Source organism: Paralichthys olivaceus, chromosome 19 (assembly GCF_024713975.1).
Source record: "Paralichthys olivaceus isolate ysfri-2021 chromosome 19, ASM2471397v2, whole genome shotgun sequence".
Taxonomy (NCBI): Eukaryota; Metazoa; Chordata; class Actinopteri; order Pleuronectiformes; family Paralichthyidae; genus Paralichthys; species Paralichthys olivaceus.
In genome coordinates this window covers 18762115-18774466 of record NC_091111.1, presented here as the reverse complement: position 1 = coordinate 18774466, position 12352 = coordinate 18762115, and the positions used below count along the sequence as shown (strand labels likewise).

Below are 12352 nucleotides of genomic sequence, written 5' to 3'. Positions count from 1 at the left end.
CATTCTCATTTGATTCTGTTGTAAATGAACTAAGAGATTATAAAACACAACTTTATAATACTGTCCTCATCCATCACTTGATGACAAGTTATGACGTATTTCTAGTAACGGCTGAATCCTGTTATTTCTGGTTATATATTAATTTCTGTGGCACAAACATCAGGTTAAATTCTCCACATCCACAGAAGAAAAATTTAAATAAGATCAAATTCTTGAGCAGATGAAAGCAGCTCAGTGGTTTTATCTGTTTTTGGATTTTTGGGGGTTTCCATGATTCCAAACTTTCTGATTTCAGTCAGTCTGTGTTCTTTCACTCCACAGCAACACTTTGTATTTAAAGCAAAGCAGCAGTGTCAAAGCTTCAGCTGAGAGTTTATTCATTTTAATGTTTTGCCCGTGATTCAGAATGAAAATGAAACTGACCTTTAACGGCCGTGATTAGAGAAATGATTTAACTGGAACGGCCGTCATTAGAGTTCCCTATGTCACCACGTTAAAGAATCGTGATCAGCACCAAAACGTAATGAGATCTTCTCCGACTCATTCAACATGTTTTAATCAAGTTTCGTTGAAATCTGTTCGTGTCATCCTGCTGATAAACACACAAACCTTCAGACAGAGGCAGGCTAGCAGTTCCCCCCTCTTTCCAGTCTTTGTGCTAAGCTAAGCTAACCAGCCAAGTACAGTACGAGTGATTTAATATAAATCATTTTCCATCAAACTGTATCACGGCTGAAGTTCACAACCGAAGAACGAGACAGTCTCCGGGAGTATAAAGTATCTACAAGTAAATATTAAGTTATACTAATCAATTCTATAATATTTAATCAGTAATTATTTCCTCTTGAGGTAAAGTCAACAAATACTTTTGCAGCCACCATGAATTATCTTCTGAGAGATCAATGAAAAAGTAGAGAATACTTCAGGATATTATATATTATATATTATAGCAGTCATGTAAATCAGCTGTTTTTTTGAGTAATCCTTCAAACTGTTTGTTGACTGTTTCAAATGTGTCTGTCGAGTTTTCTCGCTGCATCGTAAACGTTTGTGAGGATCAGATCAGAAACGATGGAAGTGACGGTTAAAAGTGAAGAAACGTCCTCGGTGAGTTCTGTGACTCAGTCTGAACTGTGGGTGTGTTGGTGATTCTTCGTCCTCTGTTCATTGTGTTTTACACTCGACCCCACATCACTGAGATCACAGGCGGACGTGTGTCATCAAACTACAAACTTTGTTCTTCTGGAAAACTCCTCAACGGGAGCTCGGAGGTTAACGAAGCAGCAAACGTTTTGGTCATTTTATTTCTTTATTATCAGACAGAGAATTCTGTAAATTAGCCGGAGTTAAGCAAAGTTAAATTGGCTTTACTATATATATATTTATGCAAAAGACAAACAAACGTTCTCAAAAGTTATAGAGCTCAAAAAAATGCATCCAGGAACAGTGAAGGAATAAAAACCAGATAGAAACATTTCCATCGTTTGAGTTTTTTCAGGGAAAAGTTCGTTAAAACACGTAATTTATTTATTATTTTAATGAACATATTATCTGTTGATCCTCACCCACCTCCTGCCTCCCTTCACTTCATCTCTCTCTCTCTCACACACACACACACTCTCTCTCTCTCTTTCAGAATCCCCCCCGCAAACAAAAACAACATCATTTCCATACGAACAGTAACACGATTATCTGCCCACTCATTTTTACATCCTGCTCAGCCTCTTCACTCATTCAGTTTTTGTATCCATTGAAAAAAAAACAGGAGAATTCTCTCTTTCTCTCCGGTAACTTATTTAAAACGAGTTATAAAAACTGAACACAACTCAAACACTGCGGACTTTCCAGAATCCTCTGCTACATCAGGGCTTTAAATCCTGAATGAGAACGCGTGAAGAAAACCTTTTCCCTCCCACAGAGTTAAATCCACTATATACGTTTCCTGTCAGCTATACATAGGCAGATATATTTACACACAATGATCTGGGTGTTAACGCAGAAAACAAAAGAACACGATGTGGGAGGTAAAACTGCGGCCAAGTCGGACTTCCTGCATCTGAAGGAGGAAACAGACACATGAGGTTTATGAATGAAGGATTTCTGACCATCCACTTTTTCTTGAATCACTCTCTCTGTACTGAAGAGTCGACTTTTATATTTGGATCTGCCTCAGGTCGGCCTTGGACCAGCTCGACTTCTCTTCCTCCTCTTCATCACTTTAACGTTACTGACTCGACTTCCTCCCAGGAGACCTTGGGCTTTGTCGTTGCAGATCCAGGATCTCGAGGGCCAGGGATCGTGATCCTGAATGATGGAGGCCGCTGATCGTGGGCTGTCATATATGTAAAATATCTCTCCTCGTTTAAAACTTATAATCAAAGTGTGATTGTGATCGTGGCTTCTGTACGAATAAAGTCTGACTGACTGACTGATGTCGTGGCCTCTCGAACACTGTGTGGATCCAGTTCCTGGAGGATTATGATAATCCTGCGTCTCGTTCCCTCGGGGCCGCAGCAGGGACCTGCAGCGAAGAACAAAAGACGAGAGAAGATGAGATCAGTGTGATCGTCCCACGTCTTCGTAATCACCAGTGACTCTCCCAGGCCTCATGTCCCTGCTCAGCGGAGGAGGACGATGCTGTTGTTGTTGTTGTTGTTGTCGTCTTTGACTGAGTCAGCATGAAGACACTGAAGCCGTCCCCTCCAGAGTGGACGAGGGGAATCCTTCCCTCTCCGCTCACTTTACATAAGCGGCCTTGTTGAGGGATGATTTCACACGTCCGCTCTGCTGCTGCGCTCAGACTGTGCAGATCTCCCAACATTACAACTCATCAGCCGCCCGACAAGAACATCTATAAACAGGCTCGGACACGTTTGACACTATTTCAGTTTCCGTCAGTAGAGTTCGGCCTTTTGCATTTTTGGAGACTTCAAGATTTCCACTGGAAGATTTTTAGCTTTTTGAATCGTGTGCCGGCTCCGCAGTGGAACTAATACCACAATTTATTCTTCCAAACTGATACGAAGAGATCCTTAAAGCTTGGGTTGGTAATCCTGGGGAAAAAAGCAAGAAAATCCCGCCCCCTCCATTCATTGGTCTGACAGTCAAAGCTCCGCCCCCTAAAACTCATGAACACGCTGCGGTCAATGAAAACCGGATCAATTCATCCAAACACGTCAGCGGAGAAATCCAGAACAGAAACAAACAGCTCGGAGAGAGTGAAGGAAACAGAAACCTCTGGTTGGTCTTAGTATCTGCAGCCAAAGTCCAGTTCTGACTCTTCTCCTGCGTCTTCAGAATCCTCTTCATCTCCCACACCTGAAAACACGCACACACACACACACACACGCACACACACACACACACACACACACACACACACACACACACACACACACACACACACACACACACACACACACACACACACACACACAGTAAACAGGTCTATTCTGAACCTGTGTAAATGGAGACTGAAGGAAATTGTGTCTTCTCCTCGAGATGTTTACTGAGTGAAATTTATTATTTATCAAACGTGCAGTTTTTCAGTAGAACAGGACGTTTAACCACATTTATTCTCGACGAGAAGAGTTTGAACCTTTAACATTTGGTTTTCTCCTCAAAGGGAACAAAGAGATCACATCCAAACGTCACCTCTGTGAAACGTTAAATCTGTTTTTTAACATGTAGATTTTCTTCTCCTCCCTCAAACTGTCTGTAATTCCGACCTCTCCCCACTTGTGTCACACACCAGAGCAGAAGTCCATTCTCTGTAACATGTCCATCAGGTCGTCAGTGTCGATGAAGAAGTGGCTCATGCTCTCGTAGCCGAGCTCCGGACGCTCCACGTTCGAGGCCCTCGCCGCCTCCGTCATTCTGTCAACGCACACGGGTGAGAAAACTCCACGGTTAGAGTCGCATCCTTTTATTTCATTCATGGACCAAACGCGTTAATGTCGTAATGTTTACGTCTGTGTGCGTTTGTTGTGTAGCAGGATTACGTAAAACGATGGATGCCGTCTTTCAGTCACTGTTCGGAAGCTGTTAGATTCAAACATCGTTCCATCAAACCACACACAGATAAATATTGAACCAGGTGAACGTCTGTGTCACAGATTATTGATGTCGACGTATCGATAAACCAAACACACAGGGATCTCCGGTCCAGGTCCCGTGAGGCTGCTCGCTGACGCCAGCGTTGTTTGGTTTTTCGATCTCTTGGCAGCAGGTGGATCATCGTCTACATAATATATAAGAAACGACTAAATGTCCGACACAGACCGCTCACACACACACACACACACACACACACACACTAACATGGTCTCATGTGCTATAAACGGTCCAGTGGCTTTTATCAGGTTTTAAATAAATTAGGAATCGTTTTTTTTTTCCATCTGTCCTTGTTTGATGTATTTTAATTTGTGTTTGATATGATGAACTATGGGGCCAGTGTGTCTGTGTGGAGAGTTGTGTATCTGTAATCAGTGTGTGTACTCAGATGTGTAAATTAATCTGTGTGTCACATGTTCACATGTGTGTCGAGGATGAAGAACTGTCACTCAGTTCAATGATCCAAGTAAAAGTACAACACGAGCATAGTTGATGAAGTTGATGTTGGACTTTGTACTTTATTGCCAAATGAAAACAGTTGATTGGAATTTGTCAAGAAGAAAACACACATGTACTCAGTATGAAATCTGAATCTGATAATAAATCCTAAAATAACTAATAAACCCTCTGTGTATTAAATGTATAGATAAGAAACTGGCTCCTGCAGGAGACAAGTTCTATTCTCCTTCTCATCATTTATTAAAGATTTCATGCAGAATCAGAGCTTCAGCTCAAAACAACGAGGACTTACTTGTCCAGTATGACGGTGGCGCTCTGTGAATGAGACAGAACAGAGACAAGAATCAGATTGTGCTTCAGTTCTCGGTGTCAGCGTGTGAAATAAAAACTTTAGGAAACGCTGCCAAACATGAAACAGCTGAGACACCTGAGTCTCAGAACGAACAGTGTTTCCTCCGAGGAGACGCGGCGACGCAGACGTGACGCATCGACAGTAAAGACGCTGGATTTAGAAACAAGGACGGAGCGAACTGTGTGATGTCAAGTGTTCGTTCAGGTATTTTTAATCTGATTTAAACGTGTAGGGGTGGGACATGATGATGATGCTTGCTGAGTTCGAGGCACCGAGCATCAGTCTAAAGACGTAATAACAGCACACGTATGTGACGTGTCACCCACCTGTATGAACAGAGGCATGTGCGTCTCCTCCATGGACTGAATGGCCGACTCCACCAGCATGACCGCGGCCTCCAGGTGGTCGCTGTGCCGCCGGATGAGGCATCGAAGGTGTTTCAGTTTGTCGTCCTGTTGTTTGGAAATCTGACCGACCAGCTCCTGCTTCCGCTCCTCCAGGATGGACACCAGGCCGTCGAAGTGGTCGGCGAGCTGCTCTCTCTGCCGCTTACCGTTCTCCTGAAGGTCGAGAGAAGTTCTAAAGTGGAACGTCACTCAGAGGAGCTGATAACTCGGCCAAGGCCCAACAATCAAATTCCACACATTCAGAAATATCAGTTCCCTGCTTGATGTTTTTCAGTAAGATTCATGAATTATTCCCTGAGAAACGTCCGGTTAAAGAAAATGTAAATTAAATTAATTAATTCCTGGATTAGTTTTTCCCTGAGCCAATCCCATCAACAGTTCAAAACACAGATGAAAACACAAACTTCTAAATTCAGAATTAAACTTGAAGCTTCTCTGTTTTGTTTGTTGCCATTTCTACGTTTTCAGTTTGTCCGTCCATCTTGTGAATGTGTGAATTCAACAAACATTCAGTTTGACTCACGGAAGAACTGCTTAGAATTTGCTGGATGAAGGTCAAGGGTCAACGTGACCTTACCAAAAAACTTTTTGGAGAACTCTCACATGAGTGTGTGTGTGTGTGTGTGTGTGTGTGTGTTTAACCTCCACGGTGCGGCGTATTTCCTCTATCTGAGAGATCACTGTCTGCATGTTGTCGTTACTGGCGACCAGGTTTGCGATGCCGTCGCTCAGCTCCGCCTGAAAACACAACAAAACATTTCCGGCGTTTATTCCAGAACAAACTCTGAAAATCTCGATCGTCTGTATGCGGATCCACACGTCGGTGAAAAGTTTCCAGACTCAACTTAAAAGAGGAAATGCACTCTGGGTACTTTCTAATGAGCACGTCTGCCACCACCCGAAGCACCATGAGTCACCGGCCTGCATCGGTTTTAAAGCTTCACACGACCTCGTCTTCATCACTTCATTGTAAAGTGTCATCAGAGAAAAACAAACACGCCGTTCTTCTGTGTTTGAGCCAAAAATCAAACCACAGGCTTTCGTTTTAGAAATTATCTGTTTCATTGAGATGATCAACAACTTTCCTCGGCCTCATCTGAATTTCAGATGAGTGATTCAGAGTCAGAGTGAGAGATGGAGACGTCCGGCCTGAAATGTCAACAAAGCCAAATGCTCGATACGACACCGGACGCTGCCGCCGCCGCCGCCGCCATCTGCATAACAACACTGCTGCACTTTGTCTTTGTGTGACTTTGTGAGTCCACACGATGAGCAAATAAAGTTTTGCTGAAATTAAAACTTCTCTTCTGCAGATGTTGTGTTTACGTTTGATCCATAAGCAATATTCAGTTTCATAATTCTATGTATTTGTTGGTATTTAAGGACGAAACATTTGATTTTGCATTAACACAATGTTTAGCGTCACTGTAACTGACCTTTAAATGGCTGCAGGACCAGATGTGTGCAGATGTGTCCTGTGCTTACACGTAAACTATCCAAGCAGGAGAGGAAACAGAAATAGACGAATAGAGGATTTTAAAGGAAGAAAGAGATTTGGTTCATAAAGGCCATCGTCCGCTATAAGGAGTCACCACCAACATGCACACGCACATTTTGGAGTTCGGACCGTTGTATAAAATTCTGTCATCGTCCTTTGACCTTTAAACAAGCTCCCGCTTCAGTCGTGAGCTTGTTCGACTCCTCGGGAACCTGCCAGCTCACCTCCGCCGACCGTGACTCTGCCTGAATCCTTTGGTTTCGGTCGGTGTCTTTGTCTGACGGTGAAGTGAGGGGGAGGGGGGGGGGGGGGGGGGGGGGGGGGGGTGTCATGTGAGGTGAACCAGAGGAAACTGTGTGAGGTCATAGGTCACGAGACAGTTCGGGGTCACAACAGGTCAAATCATCTCACTCTCACGGAGCTTAATGAAATTTGAACCTTCAGTGACTCTGACTTTGATTTACCCCCTCAGAAATTAGAATAAAACTAAAAGTATCATGAGGGATTCTAACAGCTGAAGTTGAATATTTTATATTTGGTTCAAGTTTTTAATGTCACGATGACCTGCAGAGAGTCAGAATCACCTTCTGAGTCGTGTAGACGCTGCTGAGCGGAGCCACGTCACAGTCTTTGTGTCGTCCGAACACTTTGCACATGGAGCAGGTCGGCGTCTGACACGAGAGACAGTAGATGTTGATCCTCTCCTCTTCGTGTTCGTCACACATCAGCTGCTGCTGCTGCTGCTCTGGCTTCGTGTTTACAGGCCTGGAGGAGAGAAAACACTTTTAAAGGTGAATTTACAGGATTGTTTTTATTGAACCTTCTCCGGACGCTGACCTGGAGCAGGTTTTAGGAGAGGTTTCGGGTTTGTTGGTCGTTTTTTATGACTCTAGTTGAGGGTTAAGGGCAGAAGATGTCACACCTTGTTAAAGTCCTATGAGACAAATGGTGATTTTTGAATTTAGGCTATACAAATCAAATTTGATTGATTGATACCATAGTATACTGTAGTATTGTATAGCACAGCATGATATAGTGTAGTGTAGTAAAGCATAGTATGGTATAGTATTGTATATCATATAGCATAGTACATTATATTATAGCATGGTATATTGTAGTATAGTACAGCCTAGCATAAGTACAGTATACCTCAGAATGACATTAATTCATGTGTTTTCTCAGATGTGTCATTTTGAACATGTAACATACGAGTTCCTTTCACTGCCAAACATGTTATAATCACATAAGCAGAAATAAGCTGCTCCTCAACGCCGCCCTGACAGACCTCAGTCCGAAGTCACGCTGGCACATGCACACACGCATGTGCTTGGTACCGGGTCGGCATGTGTAGCATCCTGAAAAAGCAAAAAGGCTGCTCAGAGGAATCCAGAGTTTATGCAACATCACGGCCCTTTGTCCTCTGACGTACATGTCCGCGACACAAACGATGATTAAGTCATGAGAAATGTTTCCACCCGTGAAAAAATTATGAGAAACTACAAGTTGCAGAACATTTGTGAACGTCGCTGTGAACAATCGCGTCTATTTTAGCCCACACAGATAATGAGGAGACCCCTGCCCTTCTGTCTCTAATGGATGCCAACGTCTCTCTCTCTCTCTCTACCAGTGACTCATTTAGCTTCTATTTCCGTGTGAACGTGACAGAGCGGAGTCGTAGTAAATGTGCACACTTATAAAACGGAGGTAGATGCACTGAAGAGGTTGTTACGTGGAACATGTTGTTATTATATTATTTATGCAAACTCATCTGAAGCTTCCGATCGACCTCTCGTCTCTTCTCTCGTTTAAAACTACAGCTCACATACATACGCTCGCACTAATGTGTTGTTCCACGTGTTTGAATATATGATTCCTGTGATTGTTTCAATTAAGTTCTTTGTTGTGTTTATTTATTAATACTTTGTTGTGTAGTGTTTATTTGCTGATTATGAATTTCACCTGAATTTTGATGACACGGCCTCATTAGATAAAGATTAAATTAAAACAACATACATTTCTAAGTTGTACCGGACATTAGACAACAGAGTGTATCAACAAAGATATAATAATGATAATAACTTTATTTGTACAGCACTTATCTAAACGAGGTTTCAAAGTGCTTCACACAGACGTTATCATCAGTCATCATTTACTAGGAGACACTGTTCATTTAATTGTCTCCTGTGAAGAAAGTGAGTAAAGTAAGTTTGTTTCCCTGCTGATGAAGAATTGAATGAATGAAGAATGAAGCACTGCCCCCTGGTGGTTGTCACTCAATGTTACAATTACAATCCAGTGCTATTAAGAGTTTTCAAAACCTGCAGCCTGATAAAAACCTTATCCCTAAATTGAACCGTGACCAATTCATACCCAACCCTAACCTCAAACTAACCACAGCTCACATCTAACCTCAACCAGGAGCTCAGAAAAGACGTTTTACCACATTAGGACTGAGCTTTGGTCCCCGTGAGGTCCACTGGTCCTGACGTGGTCAGTGTTTAAAGAGGTAACAAGAGGTTTAACGAGTGCAAACACACACCTGGAGGACTCCTGCTGCCTGTAGATGTCTATGATGTTCTCCACCAGCAGGTTCCTCTGCAGACCGAACACTCCGTGCCGGTCCAGCACCACCTCGTGGCGACATGACGGACAGCGGAAACGGCCGCCGCTGGCAGCGATGCTAGAGGAGCCGCGGGTCTGCCACAGAGGGTTAGCTGCCTGAGAACAGAGGAAGAGTATGACGAACACGGGGAGTGAGTCGTGGCCTCGACCTCGAACACAGGAGGCGACCTCATCAGATGAGAAGTTTTAGGTGGAGTGCACCTTTAAATTTATGAAAAACAAGGATGTCAAAATCTGCTGGAGAACGCTGGAGCTCACCTGGAACATGTCGTTGGCACACTTGCGGCAGAGGTTGTGCTGGCAGGGCAGGATGACCACAGGTTTGGAGAACATCTCCAGGCAGACGGGGCAGATCAGCTGCTTCTCCAGGTTCTCCATGGTGGCGCCGCTGCCGGCACCGGGCCCCGAGCTGCCTGCTGGGGGGGGCCTGAAGCCGAGGGCAAAGTTCATCGCCTCCGAGGGCAGAGAGTGAAGTGTCAGAGGAGAAAGGAGAGGATAACGAGTGGAGGCTTCCAGAAACACGAGGTGGAGGATATTCCAGCTCTGTCTTCTAGAGTTCAGGCCTCATGCAGCTCAGTGTTCATCAGTGTTCATCAGTCTTCACGTCTCCTGCTATTTTCCTCTTAAAAGGTTGATTCAATTCCACTTTAAGTCGTATTTTCTCAGTGTTTTTTGGAATTAGCTGTCGCTCTGTCTCTTCCCCCAGCTGCCCCTCCGTTCACCCCTCTGCCAACCCCGTTGTAAAGACCCTCCCATGCCTTCTGTCTCTGTCCCACAGCCGCTGCTCTGTTGACTGTTGTTATTTTTAGCTGCTGGGTTTGTTCAGGCTTGAGTTACTGTCTAAACTGGATTCCACCGCCGCACCATGGCACAGCGTGGGTGTGGCAGAGGATCATGACAGTGGTCAGAGAGCAGGGATCAGATTATCATGTTCTGTGAGACATCAGAGTGGGTCCTGCTCACAGAACACACCCTCTGACGCTCATGATCCCATTTCTCAGAAAGTCCCACCGGAACACAACGGGACATTTATTTTGCAATCAAATTACGTAATCTTTAAGCCACAGTCAGTATCTTGTCAAAACTAGTATAAGGTTCTCGTATTTGAAGCATTAAATATCCCAGATCTCTGGGATCCTCGGACCAGCTGCTCCTGACCGTCCCTCAGTCCAGGACGAGGGGGAAAGATGATTGTGTTTGCTGTCCAACATTTTAATCAAGTCAACTTTATTTATATAGCACATTGAAAAACAACTGCTGATGACCAATGTGCTGTACAATGAGTTAATTTTAATGCAATTAGTTCATTATTAATCATTACATTTTAATAATTGTTTTGAAGAAGTCACGATGTGAAATACAAGAAAATACTAAAACAACATAGACAAGCAATCAAATGAAATTTAAAAAAAAATATTCAGATGTGGATAAAAACAACATAAGGACACTCAAATGTTTACCAGTTACAATTAAATGTTCTCCTTCTGTATATTTAAGGTTAAATTGAAGATTCACATGTTTTTTTCTTTTGTTTATTTAATTTGCTCTGTTTGATTCTTGTATTTCTCTTTGTGTGTTTTATTGTACAGCCCTTTGGTCACCTCTGGTTGATTTAAAATGTGCTTTATAAAAAAAACTAATAATAAAAAAAAACGTGTCTTGTCTATTTATCTTTGACTCATCAGGAAATAACAATATTCTCAGAGCTAAACCAAAAGGTATAGTCCTCAACTATGTTGTTCAACTTTAGAAACATGTGTTCACTAAACTTTAGAAACATGTTCATTAAACTTTAGAAACATGTGTTCACTAAACTTTAGAAACATGTGCTCACCTTGTTTAACTTTAGAAACATGTTCACTAAACTTTAGAAACATGTGCTCACTAAACTTTAGAAACATGTGTTCATTAAACTTTAGAAACATGTGTTCACCTTGTTTAACTTTAGAAACATGTTCATTAAACTTTAGAAACATGTGTTCATTAAACTTTAGAAACATGTGTTCACCTTGTTTAACTTTAGAAACATGTTCACTAAACTTTAGAAACATGTGTTCATTAAACTTTAGAAACATGTGTTCACCTTGTTTAACTTTAGAAACATGTTCATTAAACTTTAGAAACATGTGTTCATTAAACTTTAGAAACATGTGCTCACCTTGTTTAAACTTTAGAAACATGTGTTCACTTAACTTTAGAAACATGTTCACTAAACTTTAGAAACATGTGTTCATTAAACTTTAGAAACATGTGTTCACCTTGTTTAACTTTAGAAACATGTTCATTAAACTTTAGAAACATGTGTTCATTAAACTTTAGAAACATGTGTTCACCTTGTTTAACTTTAGAAACATGTTCACTAAACTTTAGAAACATGTGTTCATTAAACTTTAGAAACATGTGTTCACCTTGTTTAACTTTAGAAACATGTTCATTAAACTTTAGAAACATGTGTTCATTAAACTTTAGAAACATGTGCTCACCTTGTTTAAACTTTAGAAACATGTGTTCACTGTGTAAAATATAAATGTGACCACGTGGATCATTAATATCTCAGATAAACATGAGAAGAATCAAACTGAACTCCAGATGCTGAGAAAAAGTTGCTGTTGCACGTGCCAAATTATACCCGCCACAGTAGTGACGTCAGTGTGACGCAATACGCAGTGATTCGCAGGATTGTACCGGAAACGAACGACTGAAACTTCAAAATAAAAGGCCACGTGCGCGTATGACTGCGCACACGGGACACTGTCAGCTTTTCATTGGTTTTGAAAATTAATCCCGCACATTTTTTCTAACTCTGAAACTCCAGAAGTGTTTTGAGGACTCGAACTCTTCACCTCCATCATAGATAACGAGCGAACTTTTCGGTGAACTCACCCTTCAAGAAATGAAACC

The 12352-nt window shown here is 42.2% G+C and overlaps 1 protein-coding gene across 1 annotated transcript; it reads right to left on the bottom strand.

Annotated features, from left to right (window-relative positions):
• Positions 1 to 2123: 2123 nt before the first annotated feature.
• Positions 2124 to 11335, bottom strand: trim54 (tripartite motif containing 54). The gene is made up of 9 exons (XM_020105022.2): positions 9710 to 11335; positions 9369 to 9547; positions 7414 to 7594; positions 5974 to 6069; positions 5251 to 5484; positions 4865 to 4887; positions 3752 to 3876; positions 3236 to 3318; positions 2124 to 2521 (listed from the first exon to the last, which is right to left on the bottom strand). Exons 1-8 carry the CDS (start codon positions 9899 to 9901, stop codon positions 3248 to 3250), a joined length of 1101 nt encoding a protein of 366 aa, XP_019960581.2. The 5' UTR covers positions 9902 to 11335; the 3' UTR covers positions 2124 to 2521; positions 3236 to 3247.
• Positions 11336 to 12352: the final 1017 nt, after the last annotated feature.